Below are 27,008 nucleotides of genomic sequence, written 5' to 3'. Positions count from 1 at the left end.
ATGAGTGACAGTGGGTTTGGAAACAAATTGGCTAACTTGTTGGACAACAAAGGAGATGTCCGGTCGTGTGGTAGTTAAATAAATAAGTTGCCCTATAAGACGATGATATTGTGTTACATCCGTATATGATGGTGAAGTATCACTATATAGTTGAAGGGAAGAATTGAAAGGAGTGGGAGAGGGTTTGGAAGCTAACAGACCTGTTTTATTGAGTAAGTCTAGAGTATAGTGACGTTGGTTAATGAAAATACCAGATTTAAAGCGAGCTACTTCAAGGCCAAGGAAGTACCGAAGGGGACCCAAGTCTTTGATACGAAATTGATGATGAAGTAGAGCTTTGACATGTTGAATTTCCAAAAGATTAATACCTGTTAAGACTATATCGTCGACATAAACTAATAAAGTAGTGAAAGAATTAGCATTACATTTGGTGAATAATGAATGATCAGTATTAGAATGAGTGTAACCGAGAGATATCAATGATTCAGACAATTTAGAATACCATTGGCGACTGGCTTGCTTGAGGCCATAGATGCTCTTATTTAGTTTAGAAACCTGTGAAGGGGAAGAGGGATGAAGGAGATCATAACCTTGAGGTAATGTCATGTAGACTTCCTCGTTTAAATCTCTGTGAAGAAAGGCGTTATTCACGTCAAGTTGCTCAAGATGCCAGCATTTGATGGAGGCTAGAGCAAGTAACGTGCGGACAGTGGTCAATTTGGCCACCGGAGAGAAGGTGTCAAAGTAGTTGACACCTTCGAGTTGAGTGTAACCTTTGGCGACTAAGCGCGCTTTATACCTGTCAATAGAACCGTCAGCAAGGTATTTAATACGATAAACCCATTTGCAACCGATAGGAGTTTTGTTACGGGGAAGGGAGCAAAGGATCCATGTATTGGTGTCTTCAAGAGCTTGCAATTCAGTTTTCATAGCTTGCTGCCAACAAGTGTGTTTGGAAGCTTGGTTAAAGGTGTTGGGTTCAGGTATAGAGGAGAGAGATAGGCAGAAATTTTTGTAGTTAGTATGGCAATTGTCATAAGAGAGGACATAAGATATGGAAAAAGGGCTGTGTGGTGGTGTAGGTGGAGGAGGATCAGAATTAAGGAGATTACAGTGATATTGATGTAGGTAGGAGGGTTGTTTTATTTGTCTTGTGGAACGCCTAAGGGGGGTAGGTTGAGGTGTGGCAAGTGGAGAAGTGGGATGTAAGGTTTGTTGGGGGATTGTAGTGGCTGATGTAGGGTGGGGAATGGTGGTTGTGGAAGTGTTATCTTGCTGGACAGGTTGAGGAGTAAGGATGGCAGCAAGGGGATTATCGGGTTATGTTAGCAGACGTGGAGGAGCGGCGGGAGTGGGAGAAATAGGTTCAAGGTTAGTAGAGTTATGATGAATGATATATGGTGGAGGTAGGGGAAATGATCATGAGTAGTGGAAAAGGGGTAGCAAAGCTCATAAAAAGTAACATTCCTGGAAACAAAGAATTGGTTAGTGGACAAAGCATAAAGTAAATAACCTTTAGTACCATCTTGATAGCCTAAAAACACACATTTGTGTGCACGAGGATCAAATTTTATACGATTTTGATGGATGGTGCAGGCATAGGCCAAGCAGCCAAAAGATTTAAAATATGTATAATCAGGATGCTTATTATATAAGAGGTAAAAGGGAGTGTGATTATGAAGGAGAGGGGAGGGTAAGCGATTAATAAGATGCACAGCATGGGCAATAGCAAGATGCCAAAAATGTTTAGGAATGTTAGCTTGAAAAAAAAGGGATCGGGCAACATTGAGAATGTGTTGATGTTTTCGCTCAACTATACCATTTTGTTGAGGACATTCGACACATGATCTATGATGCAAGATACCTTTAGATTTGTAAAACTCAGACATCAAAAATTCAGGCCCATTATCAGTGCGAATGCATTGTAAGTTAGATGAAAATTGAGTGTTGATAAAAGAAATGAAATTAGTAAGATGTGTGCGAGTTTCACTTTTATGGGACATGAAGATGACCCAGGTGAAGCGAGTGAAATCATCAACGAGAGTAAGAAAGTATCGCTTATTAGTAACAGAATGGGTGGAGTAAGGACCCCAAATGTCAGCGTGCAGCAAAGAAAAGGCGTGAGTGGTAGTGCTAGTGCTGTTTACATAAGGTAAACGTTTGTGTTTAGCTAAATGACAAAAGTGGCAAGGTAAAGATTTATTATCATTGTAAGTAATGTGAGAAAAGATAGACGAAAGAGTTTTATGTACAGAGTCTGAAGGGTGGCCTAGGCGTTTATGCCACAAATCAGAAGAAATTGAATTAACAGAATTACAAGTAAGGGAAATGGGAGGTGGGTTGTGAAGGGTAGCCTGAGCCTGAAGAACAAACAAGTCTCCATGTCGATCAGCTGAACCAATCATTTGGCGGGTGTGTTTCTGCAAAATGAGGCATTTAGAATTAGTAAATGTGAGATGACGGTGTGAAGAATCAATAAGCTTAGTAGAAGAAATTAAATTAACATTGAATGTAGGTATATAATAAACAGAAGTAAGAATGAGAGAATTAGAAAGGGAAACGGTGCCTGCAATGTTGGTTAAAACACTAAAACCGTTAGGTAATTTCATATGGATAGGAGGAACATGAGAGTAAGATGAAAAATTATGTAAATTGGGAGTAATGTGATGTGTAACTCCTGTATCAAGTACCCAATATACAGGAGGCTTACCATTAACAGAGGTAGAAACAAAGTTGATATTGGGAAGTCCAGCTTCTGAAGTAATTGGGGAGGACGAAACAGAATGTTGCTGCAGAAGTTGGATAATGTGGTTGTATTGATTTTGAATTGCCGCCATGGATTGATGAGATTCAGGAGTAAAGTCAACAGGTGTTTCAGCCGAAGTAGAAGCCTCAGCATTGTTGACGGAGGCCTTGTTGCTCTTGTAATTGTAGCCGGGGGGATAACTGTGTTTGGTAAAACAAGTATCGACGGTGTGATTATTGCGCCCACAATGAGTGCAAACACGTTGAATGGAAGCGCCTCTACCTTGGTTAGAGCGACCGCGTCCACGATTGAAGGAAGATCCACGAGCTCCCCCAGAATTGTTAGATTGAACATTCATGGTAATGGCAGGAGTGTCAGAGGAGATGAGAGGGGTGTTACGACGTTCTTGGCCAAGGACCATGGAAAAGGTTTTGTCAATGGAAGGTAAGGGTTCAATAAGGAGAATTTGAGAGCGCACCGTGGAGAAAGATTCGTTGAGACCCTTAAGAAACTTCAGAACACGGTCTTCATTTTTGTGCTTGCGAAGGTCCGAAACTGCACCACAAGTGCAAGGTATGGCACAGGTGCAATCTTTGGTGGGACGAAGAGCATCGATTTGTTCCCATAAGGAGGTTAATTTGGTGAAAAAGGTGGAGACATCCAAAGAACCTTGATGAAGTTGTGAAAGGTCATCTTGAAGGTCAGAGATCTTGAAGATGTCACCATGAGAGAATCGATTTTCAAGACTCTTCCAAACAGCATGAGCATTATCGAACCATAGAATAGATTGAACAATGTTTTCAGACAGCGATCTTTGAAGCCACGAAAGTACCATATTGTTGCAGCGGAGCCAAGGATCAGAGAGAAGGTGACCGGCGGTGGGTTGAGAAAAGGTGCCATCAACAAACTTCAACTTGTTCTTGGATATGATAGCAACTTTCATTGCTCGAGACCAAGCGCTGTAATTGTTGTGATCTAAAAGAGGGGAAACAAGAATCAATGATGGATTTTCATTTGGATGTAGGTAATAGGGATTGGAAGGGTTTGTAGCGAAATCGGAGAATGGTAATTCGGCCATGGTAGGGTTTGAAGGTGGAGATTAGGGTTATTGGAAAGAGGGTTGCGGTGGTGATGGTGGTGGGGAAAAGGATCCGTGAAAGGAAAGAGAGAGAGGGAAAGAAAAGTAGAGGAATAAGAAGGAATCGTGTTTGGCTAATCTTGTGAGAACATGAAGTATGAGAAAAGGAGAAGATTGCAGGTAACACTTGAGAGAGAGAGAAAGAATCATAAAAGATTCTTGAAAGAAGAGAGAGGATAACACATGTGAGAAAAAGGGAAAATATCTTCTGATACCATATTAGACTTGTTGAATCAAGCAACAGAAACTAATTTTATTCATCTTGAATTGATTCACTACAAGGCACTGTGTATGCAATATATACAGAAAGGTGGAAAACCATTTGTTCCTAAAATATAGAAAAGTAGTTAAGGCTTGGTCAAGGTTTTAATTAATGATAAAGGGCTATTTAGTATTTAATAATAAGTGCAATACCTATTTTGTAGCCGTAAATTGTAACGAACATAAACAAGATCGTTAAGCTTTTGATGCTCCAACCTATTTCTCTTTTTTGAATGAATGTGTTCAAACACACTCCAATTTCGTTCAAAACCAGATGCACTACAAGTTTGACTCAAAATCCGAATTGCCAGCTTTTGCAAATTCGGCGCTTCGGTTCCATAAGTATCCCACCATTGATCTAGAATAATGCATGTGAAAAAAAAATTAGAAAACATTTTAAAATGCATATTGACATTGTACTAAAATACTTAAAGTTTATCATATAATTTTACCTGGCAAAAGTTCATCTCGGTTTTCTACTGCTGTTGTCCCATCCCACCACTAGATTGTCAGCATAAATTTATTATTGTATGGTCAATTTCAGATGAATTTCAAGTCCACACATCACTCTAGGAGTCCCATAAGTTTTGTCAAAAAATTAATTAAAGTTAGAAAAGTGAGCCTGGGGAATATGATGAATGGCAAACAAAATTAACATGGTCACGAACTATGCCATCTCCCTAGAGCCTCGCCAACTCGTATTTTATCACCACAAAATCTTTTACAGAGAGACTCACTCTTATGTTTCTATATCAATACACAAAACACACTCATCTAAACCCACTGTTGCTGCATCTCCAACTCGTTATCATCACAACATGAGAATGAATAGCACATGAAACACATTACTGCATCTCCTCTTATCAACTCACCCTAACCCCTTGTTTTGCTCTAATCTAACAAAAATCTAAGGAAATTAGCAATCTAATAGGGTCAGAAATCATAAACTAACCTCAATCGGTCCTTCAAGTTTGATGATGGCGGCACGGTGGCGAGGAAGAGATGGCCGGCGACAGACAAGTTTGATGATGTTGTTCTTCGTAATGCTTATCTGCAGATGAATGTGTGGTATGCGTGTGAGTGTGTGATTGTGGGCTATGGCTGGGAATGAAAGCATAATTTTTTTTAAAAATTTAAAAAACTCAAAACGACGTCGTTTTGAGAAAAAGAAAATTAAAAAAAAAACAATTGAACCACCGGTTCGCGCAAACCACTGGTTTTTCCGGTTCGTACCGGTTCACACCGGTTTCCTCCGGTTCGAAAGTACGAGCGATCCGCCAAGCGAACCTGGCCGGTTACCTCCCTGGTTCCCGGTCCGACGGGCCGGTCCGGTCCAGTCTTTACAACATTGCTTGGGCGGCTAACTTATCGAGAAAACCCATGGAAAGAAGTGGTTGCATCTCCATCTCAAAATTCTCTGTAACGAGAATGGGAACCAAGGAAAACGTACTCAAGAGATTAAAATAAATTAGGGATTAGGATTATTTATGATTTTTAGATTTTTTGAAAATGTGTTTTTTTAAAGATTTTTTTGCAAATAATGAAAATGTGTTTTTTTTTCTTCAGATTTATGAATTTAAAATGTGATTTTCCATGTAATCAAGGCCACATATGCCTTTTTTTTACACATCAGCGTTTCTGAAGGGGGAAGTGGAGGTAAGGACCAGTTTCCTTGATTTGAAAAAGGCATGACCATTTTCGCGAGTTGATTAAAACACGAGGACCAAAAGTGTATTTAAGCCACAAGAAACTATTAGATAATTTTTCATATGAGAAAAAAGGTATTATTTTTACAATAAAATATTTGGGTTAATGAACTTTTTGGTCCCTCTAAATATTGCAGATTTCGTTTTTAGTCCCTTCAAAATTTTCCTTTAAGAAATCGTCCCTTCAAAATTTTCCTTTAAGAAATCGTCCCTTCAAAATTTTCCTTTAAGAAATCGTCCCTTCAAAATTTTTCATCTAAACTATTGGTCCCTAATGTCAAATTTGCTAGAGATTAGCTACTAATTAGCTACGAAATTTGACGTTAGGGACCAATAGTTCAGAAGAAAAATTTTGAAGGGACGATTTCTTAAAGGAAAATTTTGGAGGGACTAAAAACGAAATCTGTAATATTTAAAGGGACGAAAAAGTTCATTAACCCAAAATATTTTTACAAAGTATTAACTAATGAATGATGTGTATCTCACTAAATTACGTTTTTATTTTTAAAATATTAATACATCAAAGGAATGATCCACTGATAGTGTAAAATAATTTTATACTGTCAATCAATCACGATCGTAAATTTCGTCAAATCAAAGTGGGTTTTCTCCATAAAACCCAAAACATATCTAAATGGATTTTGTTTTCATGCCTATTTCTATCTCATATGTAATGAAAAAAATCATTTTAAAAAGTTTGTGCATTTAAGTTACACATTCTTTTTTAATTTACTCTTATTTATATTTTAAATTGTTTAAAATATGAAAATATTAAAAAAAAAAATATCGGTGAATAGATGAGATGGATTCTTGATACGGTCATGCAGGTCTCCGATACGGTTGCACAGAGATGGACCTGCAAGGTTAACACTCTAATGTCTAAGTAAGTGAGTGCGTGAAAAAGGGTCTAGTGAATTGTATTCAGAATCTTGCCTTAGATTGCACATATTGTGACACAAAATATGATGGGCGGTAAGTAGGCTTGTTTTGTATCGGGCAAGTGGTCGGTCCATGACAGTTGCCCATAAGGCTTGTCGTGCCATGGCATATGGAAAGCTTTTCAAGAAATTGGGTGAGGTTGTCTATATCGGGATCTTTACATGGAGAGGTGGGAGAGATAGATGCATATTAAATGTTACTTTATGTCATTTATTTTTCTTTCTTATTTAATTTCTTCTTTTCCTTCTTCTCTGTATCTCTATCTCTATTGGACTAATATCAATCGATTTTTAATAAAGCATGTTTAAAATATTTTCAATTTCCAAATACTACAATTCACCCCCTGCCTCATGTGTTTGGAATCACTTTGTTAATGAGTGGAATCAGAGCCTAACTCATATTTTAAGACTAATTGTCTCATGAGGAATGAATGACTTCAAATGATTCACTAAACAAACATACATCCTTTAATGGAAAACGATATGCTTTGCAGAAAGAGAATATCCAAATCTTTATAGAGGGGTGGATTTTGATATTTGTAAAGTTGTAAAAATAGTCCTTTAGTTTCCACACATCAAGTTGTTGGTGTTTTGGTAAGCAAAGGTAAAAATTATTGGACCAAAGAAGAAAGATAAAAACTGCAGACTTGTTTGAAAGTTAAGACTGTCATCATTACCCCTTTTGGTCTTAATGAGTTTTTGTGTGTTTATCATTGTAACACTGCAAAAAAAAAGTGAGACATCTTTCAAGTTACCCATAAATGAACTACTGGGATAAAAAGGGCAAGGATGACACATTAACCCATGAGTATGAACTCTTCAAATTGAAACTTGAAGAAATATTTATGATATGTAAAAACAATTCATCCATATTATAAATCACATGAGAACTCTAGAAAAAGTTTTACACTATGGGGAATTGATTGTAAAAGTCCTTGTATGATTAAATTATGGTTAGCAACCCAAAGTCACTGCAATTTTTAAATTTAAGGATTTGTCATCCATGAATTTGGATACTCTTCTTGGTAAATTGCATGAACACAAGATAAAACTGAAAAAGAATTGCAAATGATGAAGAAGTTGGCAAGAAGAATAAAAATTCAGCACTCAAGTCATAGGTACAAAAACATTCTGACTCGGATGAAGAAATATTGTTTTTTTTACAAATGAAGAAATAGTGTTAATCATTAAAAACTTCAAAAGATTTATGAAGCACAAAAGAAAAGAGTAACAAGAGTAACAAAATAATTAAGAAAGATCCCCCATTTACTCATACATGCTTTCAATGTGGAAAGAAGACCAGTAAGTTAAAACATATTGTTTTCGCCTCTAAAACTATTATTTCTTTTCTTGAATTTGAAAATAAAAACCTATTGGAAGAAATAATAAATCTTAAAGAGAGACAAAATATTTTAACTCAAAACTCTCCATCTTCTCACTAAGTATTAGTTGAATCTACCAAGTGTGATCAATGTTGTACTTGTCAAAAAGTACATGTGTGTGTTATCCCTATGCGGGTAGGGATACCGAGAGGTCTTTATAGTTAATGGTGGTTAGGGCTTGCTCGTGGTGATGAGACCTTGGTTGTTGATGTTATGGTGATAAGAGAGGTCCAACTCACGTGACATGATATGTTATGTGTTTATGCGTTATGATGGTTAAGATGTGATATATCCTTACCTTTAAGGGATAAGGTACACTACAAGAAATCCTCTCCCCTGCGACATATTTTAGCGACGTGGAAAACACGTGGCTCATTATTTCCTGTAGCGACGTGAAAAACACTTCGCAACCTGTTTTTAAATTTTAAATAACTTTATAGCCATAAAGTAATCAGAAGTCAGGCATTGGGTTACGTGAAAAAAGTTGCAACGTGGGATACACGTCGCTACATTAAATTTATAAATTAAAATATAAAAAGCTATAACGTTCACATGGGGGGAAGATTCAAATTTTAAAAAATTTAGTTGTGACGTTACAAACACGTCGCAACATTTAAAAGGAAAACACAACGTTACACTGAAATGACTAGGTGACATCATTTATGGCAGAGACATTAATTAAATGTTACTGTTTTCATGTTGCGACGTGTTTCTCACATGGCAAATAGCGATGTGATGTTCATGTCGCTACATTCTGTATTTATGTAAGCAATTCACTCCATTCCACCACCATTCATCAGAACAACAAAACAATTCATTTTCGTAACCAGAACCTTCTCTCCCAAAACCAAAAATCCAAACCTTCTCTCCCAAAATCCAATTGCAATACCAATTCAATCCAAATATTTTTCTTACATCAAAGGTAATTAAGGTTACATCAGTATTTTCTTATAATTTCATTCTATATTCTGTTTTTAATTTTTGATTTTTTTGTATAGATTTAGTAGATTGAAGAAGGTGGAGCAGATTGAAGAAGGAGGAGTGGAGTGAAGAAGAGGTAAGTTATTTTTTTTCTAATGTAGTATATTTTTAATAGATTTATTAGGTTATTTTTGTATAAATTTTAAAGAGATAAGTTTTATTGTATAGATAATAATGTGATTTTTTAAATAGATTTATTAGGATATTTTTAATAGATTTTTGTTTTTTGTATAAATTAATAGATTTATTAGGTTATTTTTTAATTAGGTTATTTTATAAATTAAAACGAAATTATAAATTAAATAATTATTTATAAAAACTTAAAAAATAAAACAGAATATTGTAAATAAAATAAAAACAAAAATTAAATATATTTTTATTAATATTTTTAAAACTATTAAAAAAACACTGATATATTAAAAATATTATTAAAATTATTATATATTAATATTATTAAAACAAATTTTTTGTTTAATATTTTACAATATATAAAATAGATTATTATAAATATTAATATAATTTTAAAACGAATATAATAGTTATATATATTATAAAGTTTTCATTTTTAAGAATATAATATAGATATATATTATAAAGTTCTCACTTTAAAAAATAGATTATTATAACTTAAATAAATTTAATATATTCAAAACTAATATAATAGTTATATATATTATAAAGTTTTCATTTTTAATTTTTATTATATATATTATTTATTATAATGAGTAATATTATACTATATTTTAAAAAAACAGAATATATATTATATTTATATATTTTAAAAAGAATTTTTATATATGTTTTATGTATATGTATATGATATATTTAATAAAAACAGTTTTTATTTTTTATTTTGTTCATATATAATAGATTTAAAACTGAATTTGTATATATGTTATAAAAACATAATATGTATGTGTTTGTATATTTTCAAACATAATAGTAATATTTCTTATTTCTTATTTTTATTACTATATATATGTAACAAAAACATAATAGTAGTATTTTTATTAAATAATATTTCCAATATGTGTAGTTTAAAATGTGTAGTTAAAAAAATAATAACTTTATGGTTAACATATGTTCATTATAACATGTGTAGTTAAAAATATTAGTAGTATTGTTATTAAATAATATTTTTAAGAATAGTAAATATTAACTAGTATACGTCTAAGAATAATATTAAGTTGATTAATATTACTAACTCAAAATGACAATGATTGTATAAATATGCAGTATGGAATATTATCGGTATTATCGTAGTTGGATGTACGATAGAACATTTCCAGGAAGAATGAGACTTAAACTCAATTTTATAGTAGGAGTTGAAGGGTTTATCAGTTAGGCGTTTGCTCAGGAATTATGTCGAAGCGAAGGAGGAGTTAGGTGTCCCTGTCTTAAATGTGAATGTAGACCAATAATTAGTGATCCACAGGAAATAACATCTCATTTGCATAGAAGGGGTTTCATTGCAAATTATTGGGTTTGGACGTTTAACGGTGAAGAACTGCCTAGTAACGTACTAGAGACTAGCAACGTGCATGCTTCAAGTAGTCGGCCGCCTATGGAATATTAGGAAAACTTTAATCTGATTGGTGACATGGTTGAAGATGCTTTTGGTGTGAATGTGACCTATAATCAACCTGAAGATTTTGATGGGGAAGAGTTGCCAAATGAGGAAGCGCAGAAATTTTATCAGTTGTTGAATGAGATGAATACGCCGTTGTTTGGTGGATCGTCTGACTCAAAGTTATCAATGTGTGTGAGATTATTGGCCGCCAAGTCAAATTGGAATGTTCCTGATCAGTGTTTGGAATACTTCGTAAAAATGATGTTGGACTCAATTGTAATGAAAGACAACTTGCCTACAACATTTTATGAAGCAAAAAAATTGGTGGCGAAGTTGGGCTTAAGAGTAAGAAAGATTGATTGTTGCATTAATGGTTGTATGTTGTTTTACGACAATGAGTTTGGTACTCAAGATGGATTGTTGGAGGAATGTAAGTTTTGAATGAGTCCAAGATATAAAGTTCGCAGTAGAGCCGTTAACACTAATCAAGACCGTGTAGCAGTAAAGTCCATGTTTTATCTTCCGATAATACCAAGATTAAAAAGAATGTTTGCTTTAATGCACAGTACAAGTCAAATGACATGGCATCACACAAATAAAACATGTCCAGGCACTATGCGGCATCCATATGATGGCGAGGCATGGAAGCACTTTGATTGAATACATCCTGATTTTGCCGCAGAACCTAGAAATGTCAGGCTTGGATTATGCTCAGATGGTTTTACTCCTTATGTTCAAGCGTCGAGAAGTATGTATTCTTGTTGGCCGGTTATTGTAACCCCTTATAACCTCCCTCCTGAGATGTGCATGACAAAACTATACATGTTTTTGACGTGCGTCATTCCAGGACCTTCGAGTCCAAAAGCAGGAATTGATGTGTATTTACAACCTTTAATTGATGATTTGAAGAGATTATGGATTGGAGAATGGACTTATGATGTATCACGTAAACAAAACTTTACACTGCGAGCTTCCTTGATGTGGACCATCAACGACTTTCCAGCATATGGCATGTTGTCTGGTTGGGGTACGCATGGCAAAATGGGTTGTCCGCATTGCATGGGAAACAACAAGGGGTTCACGTTGGCTGAAGGTGGGAAAAGCTCGTGGTTTGACTGTCACCGTAGATTCCTACCACGAAATCACTCCTATAGAAGAAACATGACAAACTTTAAAAAAGATGTACGAGTGAAAGATTTGCCTCCGCCTCGATTGCCACCATGGGCTATATGGGAACAAGTTAGTGAGCTACCAAAATTTACAGATACTGGCAAAGCATGCCGAATTGAAGGATACGGAGTCACGCACAATTGGACAAAAAGAAGTATATTTTGGGACCTCCCGTACTGGAAAGATAACTTGTTGCGCCATAATCTAGATGTTATACATATTGAGAATAATTTTTTTGATAATGTATTTAACACAGTGATGGATGTGAAAGGCAAAACAAAAGATAACGAGAAGGCCAGACAAGACATGGAACAATGGTGTAACAGAAAAGAGTTGGAGTTGAAGCCTCTACCCAATGGAAAGTTATTAAAACCCAAGACTTGTTTCACTCTGACTTCCCAAAAAGCCAAAGCTGTTTGTCGATGGCTAAAAGATTTGAGAATGCCCGATGGGTATTCATCAAATTTATCAAGGTGTGCTGACCCTAACACTGGGAAGTTGCATGGAATGAAAAGTCACGATTTACCTTTCTTGACCCAGAAAGAAATGCAATCTGCACATGTCCATGTCTTGATCAACTGCGTTGAAGTTAAACAATATCTTGAGTAAGTTTACCCAAATTTTTTTACCTTTGTTGACAATGTCTGTATACCAAACTTATTAAACTTATGGTGTATATTTTGTAGGGAACTTAACAATGCCTATTTTCATAGTACCGGTGTACAGTCATCATCCGGCGTCATTCATGCTCAATTTCCCTTATGGTTCAAGCAAAGATTGTCTAGCGTGTTTCCACAAACTCCAGAAATACTCCATTTGAGAAACTTGGCAGATGGCCCTATCCAAAATGCAAATGATTGGCACACATACTTCGTGAACGGATATAAGTTTCACATTGAGGCATGGACCGAAGGGAAAAAAACCATAAACAGTGGTGTATTTGTAAAAGGAGTTACATATGGCGGTGAAGACGACTTTTATGGCGTTATTAATTATATCTACGAGTTGGTATACAATTACTTGGATTCAGAAAATAAAGTTGTCTTGTTTTATTGTGAATGGTATGATCTAAGTAGAGGCACGAAAATAGACAAGTCATACGGTACTGTTGAGATTCAAATGAACCGGAAATACAAAGAGTATGACCCTTTCATAATGTCAAATATTGTTAAGCAAGTTTATTATGTACCTTATCCTTGATTTGTAACACGTAAAAGAGGATGGTGTGTTGTAATAAAAACAAAACCACAAGGTCATATTGAAAATGGCGATCAAGTAGAAGATGTTACCTATCAAGTTGATGATGTTGATCAAATTCATGAAGTGGTTGCAGCTGAAGACATTACAAGTTTGTCTGATACAACTGTTGAAGGACATCAAGTTGATGCATCTATATTGTTGGTTGAAAATAATGTGGATGAAGAGAATGATGAAGAGTTTGAATCCGATGACAATAATGAAGAGAATGACGAAGAGAATGATGAAGAGTTTGAATCCGATGACAATAATGACGAGAATGACGAAGAGAATGATGAAGAGAATGATATGGATAACGAAGATGAAGAATAACTAAACATTGAATGTAATATCTATTAAATATCTATTTATGTGTTAATGAATATCTAGTTATGTGTTAATGAATATCTATTAATTTTGTTAATAAATATATATTGATCTTAATGAATTTATTATCTTTGTTGATGAATAATAAAATAGGTAAAATGCCACCTAAGAGTAAAGATAGTGGTAAGAAGAAGTCCCAACGTCCGAGGATAGTAGTATGTGACGCGCCTCACTCGGCCGTGTGTCCCCCCCCTCTGAGTCATGTTGATCCCATGTATTTAGCCAGTACTCAGGCTTTTACCCCATTACTCTCCTCCCACACATTCCCGTCTGGGGTACCTGCATCTTTCCAGTACTCAGGATCTAATTTGCCTTTTCCATCGACTCAGATGCCGCCATCCTTCCAGCATACTGGTGTGCCCTCGTCCTTCCAGCAGGCAGGAGGACCTAGCTTTCCATTCACACATACTGGTGTGCCCTCGCCCAACTTTCCATTCGCCCATACTGGCCTGCCTTCATCCTTCCAGCAGACTGGAGGATTTGGTTTTTCATATCCCATCCAGATGACTTCATCCTTCCAGCAGACGGGAGGATCCAGCAGTACACGTCCGACACAGGCTGGGCGATCTCCTAGTCCACGTCTGACACGGGCTGGACGATCTCCTAGTCCACGTCTGACACGGGCTGGACGATCTCCCCTTCCATGCCCCACACAGGCTAGAGGCTCACGCACCCCACATTCCACACATGTACCAGCACGTGAGGTTGATGAGGCAGTTGATGAGATAGATGGAGCTGATCTTCGTGGGAGGGATGATTCCGATGAGATTCATGTCGTTGACGGTAGATTTTGGATTTGGCCCGAAGGAAGCAAGTAAGTTTCCTATTTAAAAACTTTTATATTATCTATACATTTTCATTTTTTGTATAAATTTATATTTAACATTTTCATTTTTTGTTTTAGTTTTGCGCCGAGTCGGACTGCTGCTAGGATTGTTAATTATATAATTCAGCAGATGTATAAATCATATTTTAAGAGCTATGGCGAGGTTAAAAATAAAGATGAATGGTTTAAAATGTTTAAGGTATTGTTATTTATTGTTATTTACTTAAGTTGTGCATTTAATTTATTTTTTTAGTTATGGTTATTTAAATGAAATTCTCATTATAATTACTTAACATTTTATTTTAATGTCATACAACATTGCAGGGGAAATGTATGTGGGATCCGTTGAATGAAAAAATGGTTCAGAAAGTTTTCAATACCAGATGCTCTAAAAGAATGTCTGATATGCTGCGGCGAGTAAGAGAGAATTATGAGCTTCACGGCATCCGTCCTAGCTGGATAGGCGAGGAGGTTTTTTCAGGAGCTTGTTACATATTGGAGGACTCCAAAATTCCTGGCTAAATCAGAAACTTTCAAGATGAGGGCATCTGAAAACGGGGTTGTGTCAATACAGTTGGAAGTATTAGGACCGCGGAGCATGCCCGACGATTGGTAAAAATTTTAAAATTTTTAAGTTACATCTTTATTCATAATATATTTTACTAATTATTTTTAATTATATTATTTAGGCTAAGAAGTTGGGGAGAAGACCATGGATGCCTGAGTTGCTTTCGAGGACCCGGACAAGGAGATCGGGAGGTTTTGTCGACGAGCGCACGAGATTGTATCTTGTAAGTAATGAAATTTATGTTGTTTATTTTTTTAATTTAATAAAAAATTTGTGACGTTATTTTCACGTGGCAACCTATAAATTGTGGCGTGAATTTCATGTGGCAATTGATAAATTGCCACGTGAAAATCACGTGGCAAATCATAAGTTGTGGCGTGAAAATCATGTGGCAACTTTTTAATATATTTTAATTTATAGTATGTACATATTTATTTAGTACAATTAAATACGCATGTAAATATTTAACTTAAATTTTTTTATTGAATATGTGTGTAGGATGAATATGATAGATTGCTTGTAATTTTTCTGGAAAATAATCCTCAATACATGCCAGCAGAGGGGGAGCCGCTTAACGCTGATGTTGATCATCATATTTGGAGTGAGGTTATTAAAGAAAAATGGCCTAATGGTTGCTTTTTTGGGGCTGGAAATTTGGCGTCCAACTATAGACCTGGTGATCGCAATCTATTTCAAAGAGTTATGGATGGAGAGGGTGGATCGCGTCAACCAAATCTGACACGGGAACAAACTAAATTAGTAAGGCAATTGGCGAGACGCGAAAATGAGGCCCAGATGGAGATGATGCGGAAGACACAATCTGATATGGAGCAACAGCATGCGCGGCAGATAGAGGGCATTCTGAAGAAGCAAGCTGAGATGGAGGAGCAGATGAGACGATTTATGCAAGGTGGTGGAAATTTCAGTAATGTTCCTGATCAAGAGCCGGAGGATGACGGAGTGGATGATGATTTTAATCCTGATAATTATTTTTCGAATGATGATGATGCCTCTTAAAAACATTTTGTATTTTATTTGTTTTAAATTTATATTTATGTAACTTATTCTACATTTTAATTCATTAAAATATCAGTTTTAAATTTTTAGTTTTATTTAATTGAATTTATTATATAAAATATTATATGAATCTATTTTATAAAATTTTATTATATAAATTTTATTATATAAATTATATTTTATAAATTCTATTATATAAATTTTATTATATACATTTTATTATATATAAATTTTATTATATAAATTAATTAATTTATTATATAAAAATACAATTATACCTGCGTTATTTAATTTTTTTTAAAAAAATAACATTCAAAGTAGCGACGTGAGACCAACGTCGCTATAAAAGTCAATATCACACTCCCCCACACCTGCTCTGCGTGCAGGGAGATGTTCCCTATATAACTTTATTGCGACGTGGGAATCGCGTTGCTACCTTCTGACGTGTTTTCCACGTCGCTACTGAGTTGTCACACGTGCTCATGCGACATAGCAGCACACGTCGCTATTGTTTGATTGTGACGTGATTTTTAACGTTGCGACGTGGCATCCACGTCGCTGCAGAGCAGTTTTTTTGTAGTGGTATTTACAGAGGCTCGTGGGGTTGAATCTTAGGAAACCTTAAGAGGTCCTCCTTTACTGAAGAAGACTATTAATTACATATTTCATATAATCGTGGTATGACTCTGTCCACGTGACTAATGAATGGATAACAATATAGTACATGTCTACCCTGAGGACAAGCTCCCCATACCATATAAAGATAATGTCCAAGCGATGCTTTCCGAGGCGTTAACCTGTATGTCACCCTTATTGGAGGCTCTCACAAATATATTATTACACAGTCCCTCAAACACGAGGACTTGCAAAGAGCGGAAAAAACCAGATTTCTTTGATTTATGACTTATAATTGGGGCGAGTCTCTCATTTGAAGGTAACTTTGTTGCAATGAGACAAGTAATTATAGAATAACGTATCACTATGCTTCTAGTCGATATTTGGAAAAAGATATGTTTCCAAATAATTGAATTCTTGGGGATTTAGTCAATGTAGAGTACTTTTTAGTTGATATTTGAAAAAGATAGTTATATTATAACCTGTCATGTTTTATGAAGTGCAAAAGCTATAAATTGTTACTAGCCTCGTGACAAAGTCAAAACATCATAAATTGTTACTAGCCGAATTCTTATTTAATTTAATTATCCATAACCTGTCGTAGTACTATTTTCATAAACATACTTCAGACATAGTTTTTTTAAACTAAAGCCATATTATTTTAGCTTATGAACATATGCTAGGACTGTAATAATGATGTTTCAAATTATGTTAGGCAATCAGTTGATAGAGGATACATTGAATTGATTTCACTAATAGTCTTTATTAAGTTTTCTTTTTCATTCCCTTTCTTTTTTTCTTTCTGTTTCTTAGTTTTGAATGAATTTTGATGGATCTCTATTAAGATGACAATTTTAGTTATAGTCTGCATGGAAAAATAATACGAAGCACAAATACTATCTAAATACGAGAAAATTATATATTAATGATTCAAATACGAGAAGAATAAAGAGTGACATTCAAAATATATCTTTGTTTATTAATTCTCAATTAATAAAAATGAACCAAAACAAAAACAATCTTTATATATGAAAAAGTTCAAATATTTGTGTAGACAATATTATTTTTATAAATAAAAAAAAAATAATTATTAATTCAAATATTTTTTATAAATAGCGTCGTAACAAACATATTGTTTATATATGTATAAAATATATTGTTCATCCAAAAATGTGGTGAGTCAAAAAAAAAATTAGGTCTCGTACTTATGTGAAAAGTGAAATCAGCGATCCAAATATATAATGAGTCAATAAAATTTTAATAAATTTTATTTTCTTATATCGTATAATTCATATAAAAAGTAAAAAATGTGACTACTGATCCAACTATTGAATAATAAAAATTTATCGTACATTTTTTTCAAATATGTGAAAAAGATTAAGAAACTTATTAAAAAAGATTGAGTAGATTTTTTTAAGTTATATCCTCTTTTATAATATAATTGTCTTATTTGTATAAAAAAAAACTAAAACAATTGATTTATCTAATACAAATTTCAATAGTTTTTATTTTTAATCATATTATTCTTGATATTGTTGTTTACATTTTATCTTTTACATGTATTACTATTTTAACATTAATTTACTATTATTTTTAAGTTTTTTTTTTTTTTTTTCAATTTACTATTATTCTTAAGTTTTTTCTTTTTTTAATTTCCTATTTTTAATACACTCTACAAACAAATGTGCGTCTAAAACCATATTCTGCCCTAACCCATATTTGTGAACAATTATAACAGAAACGTGAAATTATTGATCAAAATATTAAATAATAACAGAAAAATGAAATTACTGAATTACTTATCAAAATATTGAATAATAACGAGAATATAAAGTTACTAATCAAAATATTGAATAACAGTAAGAAGACTTAATACATGTTTTAGTCGCTTAACTTAATCTAATGTTGCTAAGTCACTTTTAGACTTTGAGCCTTGTTACTGAACATTGAGTTAAAGGACTAACTTGTAATTTATTATAGGGACTAACTTGTACTTTGTTATGTTTAAATTAACAAACCATTTTACATGTTTTTTTATTGTAATACAATTCTCATATTTAATCGAATATTGTAATACAATTCTCATATTTAATCGAATATGAAATATAGAATATAATCAAGATGGTTTTAAGAAATTATTTCATGCGACAATATCATCTATTTCTTCAACCAAAAAATGCATAAATACCTCATGCATAAACATAAGATATTTGTATTTTTGGTAACAAGTAATTTTGATCCAAAGAGTTTTATCAACTACAATTACAAGTTCAATCCAAAAGGCCCAGTTCAGTATGAAACAGTGTGCAATGTAAATTCTGAAACACATTAATTAGCAACAAAAGCAACAACAGTTTCACCAGGATGTTACACAGTCAAGGAATCCGGAAGTCTAAAGTCTACAATCCCTAATGATTGTGAAAAGCATGAACATGCTCATTTCATTTTTGCTAGTTTCAAAACCCCATGCTTCATATCTCCCCAAGATAAATCTGCTTGTCACTACTACAAGACCCAACAATAGGTTCATTGGGATGGAAGACACACTCATTAACAGATCCATTGTGTCCAGGAAGCTTATACAATATTCTTCGAGAAGTGGTATCCCAGATGTAAACCATTCGATCAGAACTCCCGGCTGTGACCTTGCTTCCATCAGGTGACCAACCACATTTCAACAAAGTTTTCTCAAAGTTGTGTTGATGGCCTTCTAAAATCTTCACACATCGATTTTGTGGAGCATATGGACGCATATCCCAAATGCATAGCTTGCAATCCATGCCATTTGTAAGAAGGTAGGAACCATCAGGGCTCAATTGCATACTCGTAATCATGTCTTGATGACCTTGAAGTGTCATGGTAACCTCAGCTTTACGTAAATCCCATATCTTGACATCGTTATCAATACCACCAGTGTAGATCTTATCTGAGGCATCAGAGAAGCTGACAGCAGTAATCTGGTATTTATCAGGGAATGTTTGGATAGAACCCCTTTGGCGCATATCCCATAATTTTGCTGTTCCGTCATCAGAGCCACTGACAACAAGAGGTGGCCCCCTCCGGGAAGGACAGCAACTATTGACATATGAGAGATGCTCAACCATCTTTTTGATTTGTTTTCCTGTTTCTGTATCCCATAATCTCAGGGTTTTATCAGGGCTGGCAGAGACTATCTGTGTCCCATCAGAGGTCCAGTGAAGATCTAAAACTGCATTCTTATGACCTTTTAGAACCATAAAGTTCTTGCAATCCCCATGCACATTCCAAAGGAAAATTTCTTTGTCATGGGATCCAGATGCAAGGACAGTTCCTGTTGGATTGAACTTCATGGTATATACAGCACTCTGGTGACCGGTCAGCAACATGATAGGAGATTCCAAACTTGAGGTCCGTTGTTTTCCATTTGCCCCAGGAGCCCGAGGAGCATTGTATGGAACAGTAGACCACTCCATTGGCTTTGGACCAACAACAGACAGAGCATGTTCATTTTCTCCAGGAATACCTTGCATGTTGACCTTTGCTTAAAATTGAATTAAACAAACTTCAATTTGCACAAGCTTGAGTGTCCAACGCTGTAATATAATCAAAATAGTTAGCAGCAGCAAGATCTAAAAAGGACTACAGACACTAGATAATTAATTAAGGAAGTTGGCATATCCAGTCTAGAACATTTAACTTTTTCCAAAAATCTTCATCAACCATTGTATCAATAATGGGAGAAGAAAATGAAACAGAAATAAATAAGTACAAATTATGAATTCAGTAATTTAGGGTCTGATAAAACATTCGACCCTTGCAAAATAAATCCGCTAAAACCAAAACAAATTATAGTTCAAAATCTAATGAAGCAAAAAAGACAAATATCATAAAAGTGAAGGAACTATATGTAAACTGTAGCACGAACGACAACCCAAAACCATCGCTGGACATACACTAACCTATATAACACAGAAAGAAAGCAACATATATAAAGGGCTAGCTCTGAATCATATTTTCACTTGTCATTTTCAAACATACCGGCAACTTAAAGCAAACTACATATATAAAAATTGTGTATTATCCACATACAAGGTTCTGATAATCAAATTTTGAATATGCCGTTCCTTTTTAGCAGAACAAGAATCCCCTCTACTTAACATGCTGGTGTGTCTAGTTAGGATCAGTTGACACCAATTTCAAAGATAGCATGGTTACATCTTCAGCAAATTTTTAAACAATGCAAGTGTAACAAACCCAAGATCTAGCCTTCAAATATTGATACAACTCAAACAAATTGATACTCCATCACATTCCTTAGTTTTGATATAATGTTATTCAAAACATATTTAAAATTCAGCTATTAAATTATATGTAGATTAATGTCTAAATTTTGTAAAATCATGTATACATGAATGAACATCAAGATACTACAACACGCCTATGTGGTTAGATTTAGTAAATTCACATTCTACAAAAATTGATGGAAGAGGTAAAGTAATAGTATGCCAATTTACACACACAACGACAAAAAAACCCAAATAAGAAAATTATCAATTTAGAAGAGCATGTACTTTTGTCTGTTTCAATAAAGCAACAAATGACTGCTCATAAACAGAAATTACGAATCAAATAGAAGCAGCATGTGTTGCAGAGTTCCGGCTGAAAAAATATAAATCGGGCGGATATTTGTGTCAAAAGAATTATCGACATCCCCTCCTAACACTCGATCCTAGCTCTACTCTTGGCTAGACAAAGTTATTATACTACATCAAGATTCAAGACTCAAGAGCATATAAGCACGCCACTCGATTGAAATGCAACTAGTAAAAGGTCTGTCTAGCCCAGACTAACTCAAGAGAATAAATGCCATAAACCCCTATATTCCATAGGAACTAATAAATTCATAAAGTGAGATTGATCAAGGACAACGCCCAAAATCCAAATCCATTTAGCCCTACTCCATATTGAAAAGAAAAAAAAGAGGCACTGGTGGAGAAGCTGCTGGAGGCAGTGTGATCTAGATTGTTTTAAAATTTCAAACAGAAACAGTTGCGAGCAATGTGCACACAGCAAAATGTACAAAACTACTACTACAAGGTTACACAGTTCTAGAAGCTTTTGCCTAAGTGAAATTGCGTGAATCTTACATCTTGTATTTCTATCTAAAATCCCTAAATTAATTTATAATAATCAAGTTTCGAAGTTGAAGCTACAAAGCTCAATGAGGTATGTTAGCGTTCATGTTATACCAGAGAAACAGACAGAGAGATCAAGAGAAAGACTGAGCGAAAGAAATAACAAAAAAAAAAGCAAATTAATCTGATTCTGAACATAGAGAGAGGGAGAAATTTTACGATTATACGGTGGCGTTCTGCTCTGCAGGTAGATTTTGAAGTACGGCGGAGGAGTGCGAGTTGGCCGTCGTCTGGGGAAGATGCCGGAGGCACCGTGTGAAGACGAAGAAGAAATGGGAGAGTTCAAAACCCTAACACCCTGATTATTCAGTAGTAGTATATTGATAAGGAGTATTTTTTTAAAATAAAAATAAAACCCGACCCGAGTATTAACGGGTAGAAATACGTGTGAAATGGGTTATTGCTAGACAGAGGTGAGCAAGGGACGCATTGTATTTTGGTCTAATTCAAATCTTAATTTTTCTTTTTATGATTATATTAGATTAGATTTTGGATCATATAAACAAAAAATTTAGATCAAGTATGAAGGAATTTTTACATCTGAAGGTGTAAAAAGAATAATTTTTTATATATAAACCTTATCACCAGTATTATTTCATTGTGATTTTTCCATCAACTTATTTGTACACTGCTCAATTTATAGTTGAGCATAACATATTATATGCGTGTTTTTTTTTTTTCTTTTACAAAAGAGAATTTAAAGGGCCAAACGATAAAATTAAATTTACTATAGTCGGTATTTTGTCGCATTCACGGAGTTACGATATTTATAATTGTTTAATCAAGATTAGAAGATTCAAATTTAATAAAGTTTTGAATTTTTAAAATAGTAAAAATATTAATTTTAAAATATAGACCATTTGATCTCAATCATACGGACAAAAAACCTTGATAGCTTGGATTCGTCCTTTCACCACTCCTCTCAACAGCAATCTCCTCAAAATCAAGGTTGGAGAGAATGGCAACAACAAGGTGGTTTAACTCCATAACAGGTTTAAGAAAATCAGTCTGTAATTATTACCATGCTGGAAAACTTGACGGTTCAACAAGAGAATATGCGTTTTCAACAATAGGCACATTTTGAAGTCGAGACTGCTTGGAGACAAGAGTTCGCTACTGCTCATGACCACATCACTACACATGAAATTGCCTTCACCAACTTTGCCAACTATGCACAAGGTCAATTCAACGAAATTCAGACGCAAATGGCCAGAAACCATAGCGCTACCATGGCTCGTTTTCAGGTTATCATTAACCATCAAAATGAAAATCATGAATACTTCCGAATGGTGTGACTACGTGGATAGTGAACAAGGGCAAAATGGAAACTCATGGTATCATGGTCGAAGAATGCCACCTTCTGGAGGACGAGGACATTAGAGTGGCACTTTGCATTTCTTTTTCTGCATATCATACTCGCATCTATATCCTAAGCATGCACATCATTCTGTTTATTTTTCTGCATTCTACTCTTGAACAACTTTTGTGTACGCACAGAGTGTTCAATATTAATGTTTGTTCCTTTTAATTATTGAAAGTCTTGCATTATCGCCATTATATGTGAATGATTGTTAATGTTTATCTACTTTGCAACCGCCTCTAAATTTTACGTGTGTGTTTGAAAGCAATACTTCTAATAATTACTTTGAATTGTTCTCTTTTTGATGTTGTCAAAGGGGGATAAGTAAGTGCAAGTGCTAAAGAAGAAACATTTGTTTAAATTGGTGTACATATTTAGGGGGAGCTACCTAAAGACAAGCGTGCACTTATTAAGGGAAAGTGTTCTAAAGACAACAAGCACTTCGACATGTTTTGCCATCATAAAAAAGGAAGACTATGTAAGTGCATACCTCAATAAATTATTTTGAATGATGTCAAAACTAAGTCTTTAGAAATAGAATGTATTGGACGATATCCTCTTGACCTAAGGTGTGTTCATGCATAAAAACACCCCAAAAATCACTCTAAACTTGTTCATATGCATATGGTCTAGTTTCATGAGTCAAAATGGTGTTATGAGTGAAAAACCACCTTAGAGGTCGATGCACAGCCCTTATAGGTCGACCTTCACTGAGCATGAAAAAGATAATCTTAGAATAAACACTTATGCCATGCACAGGTCGACTCATAAGATGTGCAAGTCGACACATGAGAGATCATAGGTCGATGCATGTCAAGTAGAGGTCGACGCATGCTGTGTTGAACCAACACCAGACCTCATTGCCTTGTATAGGTCGGCGCATAGAAGCTACGAGGTCGACTCATCGCTCAATTTTGGGCATTTTTGTGCACAAATTTTCCAGTTTTGACTCCTTTCTCACACACATACAAATACAATCATGCATCTTTTTTAAACAACTTTGAAACCTGAAAGAGACAAAATTGGTTCTCATCTTCATTCTTTCTCTTGTTCATTCATCAAAGACACATAATCATTTTTGCTTGAGTGACCATAGATTGAGAGTGATAACGTTCAAGGATAGGGATTGTAGATTCCGATTAGGTGAAGAATTTTGGTGGATTCATTGAATAAAACCATTGAAATTTTGTTCTCCAAGATCAGATTGATTTGGGTTTTTTTTTACAAGAAACTTTGGGTTTGATTCAGCCGAGTGAAAGCCTTGAAGAACAGTGAAGTTCGGTCAAGGGATTAACGGTAGACGGAGGATCAATCAAAGTTCTTGGGTGCCAATAATTTGCGATTGCAATTCAGCCGAGTGAAAGCCTTGAAGAACATGGGTTTGATCGAGGGAGTAGCGGTAACTGGAGGATTGATTCAGGATTGTTGAGTGACTTGATCTTGCTTAAGATCAAGAGGAGAGAAGATAAAGAATCGACATTAAAACTGAGTTTGTTTGTTTATTGCTTTAACTTCTCTTGTAATAACAATTTGCAAAGTAATAAAAACTATCTTAATTCCCGTTTGGAATTAGGGGAAGACGTAGTCGTAGCGAGAACGAACGACGAACTGCCTATACAAATATTTGTGTTCCTCTCTCCCTATTCCTATATTACTTGCTATTGATATTGGTTCATAATCGTTAACTCGATAATGAGTATAACTGTTAAATTGTGATGCAAACTGTTTCTGAATGGAGAATTGTAATTTTCAAATTGCAATTGGTTTTCACAATTATCCACACTTAGATCACATTGACTTGTTAACTTTTGCACTCCAATTGTTTGTGAAATTGTTTGCGCATAACTTCAAATTGCACAACAAGTGCTCGATAGATTGACCAAGTCAATTCGTCAAATTTGTTTCATTGGAAATAGGTACTTAAGTGAATAATTTTTCAAACGAATATTTTTGTAAAATTAATTGATTCAAGCTACTTCTCATATTTGGCAATTCTCACAATTATTAAAGGTTTAGCCGCATATTTGATTCTACCAATAGCGGTTCGAAATAGCCACATATCTGATTCTGCAAGCCATCCTTAAAAACATTTTAAAAAAACGAATAATTGTTTAAAGGGATCTATTCACCCCCTCTAGATCCTAAGCCTAGCGTCTAACAAGTGGCATCAAGAGCTCTGGTTAATTCCTTGCTTCCAAAACACTTCTTAGAAACATGGCTTCCGAACCTAATGGGGCATACAATAGAGCTCTAATTTTATACGGTCAAAACTATGGCTATTGGAAGGATTCTATGGGTGTTTATATCACATCCATTGATAGGAACGTATGGAAATTTATTCTTAATAGCCCCGTGTTTACCTTGTAAATTAGTAAACTTTGCTGGTCTCTTCTTAAAGGTTACTTGCGAGATCGACCATAAATCTCAGAACAACGCTTGTATTTTCAAAGAGTTTTTGTGAGAGTTTAAGTGTCGTTTACTTTACAAAAGAGGTGTTCGACACGACGTCAAACATTCACGAAGTTAGAATTGAAAATAGTTGTTAATGATCAAATAAAGTTTAGATAAAAAGCATATAACGAAAACAACAAAGTTTGAATGTAAAAGACATGATATTAAAGTTTGCAGGAAAGTAGGTGGTTCAAACATACATAGCCCTTGCTTGACTCATTTCGCTTGTCGCTTGGGTACTCTGAGTATTTTAGTGTGTAGGCGTCTGTAAAATTATGAACCCCTAAAATTATGTACAAAATTCTTTATTTATAATGCATAAAAATAACTATTTTATGGAGGTTTTGATGTAATTGATAATTAAAATGTAAGTTAATTGATTTTGTGAAATATTTGACGGATAATGAATTGGTGAAAATATGTTTATAATATCGTGTTGAGTTCTTATGTGTAGTTTTGAGTTCTTATGTGTAGTGTGTGAGCATAGTTATGTTGTTGTTGTTGTTATTGTTACTCATTATTGAATAATAATTTAGAGCTGGATTATTATGTTGTTGTCAATGCATGTTGTTGAAGTTCAATGTGGACCTTAAACGATGTAGTTGTTGTTGAGTTGCATTGACTTGTATGGCATGCATTATATGCCATTGTTGTTGTGAAAGAGGCGAGTTCAGAGATTCGGTATGGGATTTGTGACTTATCCCAAACTCGATGTTGGGGTTTGGAGCTGGGTGCAGAGCTCTGGGTTCGGTGCGGAACTCGGTTCGAACGAGGAATCATTTGTTGAGTTGGTACCACATGCATAGACATCGAGTTGCATAGTTGAGTGACATTATATAAATAAAATTTTTCAATGTGATTTGATGCATGACGATGATATATGAGTATAATTATGAGTAATTTTGTATGAATTATATGAGTTTGATTAAGATGTGGGTGAGATGTGAATACATGATAACGAGGTGCATGTTGAAATGTATATGACTTTGTAGTGTATGAATCTATCCTGATTGTTTTGTGTGCCGTTTATTATTCTCACCCCCCTTTTACTTTAATGTTGTCCACCATGGACATCTTGCAGATACTTAGGAGTAGAGTTTGCTGTTGTAAGTGGAAGATAGCTCTTTGAGTTATTTTCTTTACTTGTCGCTTTATTTAGTAATGTCGTGCTCTGATTCTGTAACATCGAGATGAGACGTTTCATTTATGTTTTGAAGCTGTTTTGTTAAAGGGAATTATTTTACCTTGTTGTAAATTAATGTTTGATTTGTTGAATCATTTGGAGATTGTTGAGAGTTGAGTATTACAACTCTGTTTCAATTGCTTTATGAAAGTTATGTTTTATGAGACTAATCATGAAAGTTGGTATGTTTTATTGTTAGTTTATTATTCCGCTACAATGATATCCTAAATGAAGGTGAGCATGCGATGACAAAGTAATTGAATGTTGTGTTTTATTGATTATTCCTCCGCAATGAGCCT

At 34.6% G+C, this 27,008-nt stretch overlaps 1 protein-coding gene across 1 annotated transcript; it reads right to left on the bottom strand.

Moving 5' to 3' along the window:
* Nucleotides 1–18,846: 18,846 nt before the first annotated feature.
* On the bottom strand, nucleotides 18,847–22,034 carry LOC131609946 (uncharacterized). Its single transcript, XM_058881782.1, has 2 exons — nucleotides 21,875–22,034; nucleotides 18,847–20,113 (listed from the first exon to the last, which is right to left on the bottom strand). Exon 2 carries the CDS (start codon nucleotides 20,048–20,050, stop codon nucleotides 19,013–19,015), a length of 1,038 nt encoding a protein of 345 aa, XP_058737765.1. The 5' UTR covers nucleotides 20,051–20,113; nucleotides 21,875–22,034; the 3' UTR covers nucleotides 18,847–19,012.
* Between the last annotated feature and the right edge of the window lie 4,974 nt (nucleotides 22,035–27,008).

This window comes from Vicia villosa, linkage group LG6, assembly GCF_029867415.1.
Source record: "Vicia villosa cultivar HV-30 ecotype Madison, WI linkage group LG6, Vvil1.0, whole genome shotgun sequence".
In the NCBI taxonomy this organism is placed as follows: domain Eukaryota; kingdom Viridiplantae; phylum Streptophyta; class Magnoliopsida; order Fabales; family Fabaceae; genus Vicia; species Vicia villosa.
This window is presented reverse-complemented; position numbering and strand designations above follow the sequence as displayed.

What these genes read in the sequence shown, in the direction of transcription:
- LOC131609946 (XM_058881782.1), bottom strand. Translation starts at nt 20,050, where the DNA reads ATGCAAGGTATTCCTGGAGAAAATGAACATGCTCTGTCTGTTGTTGGT.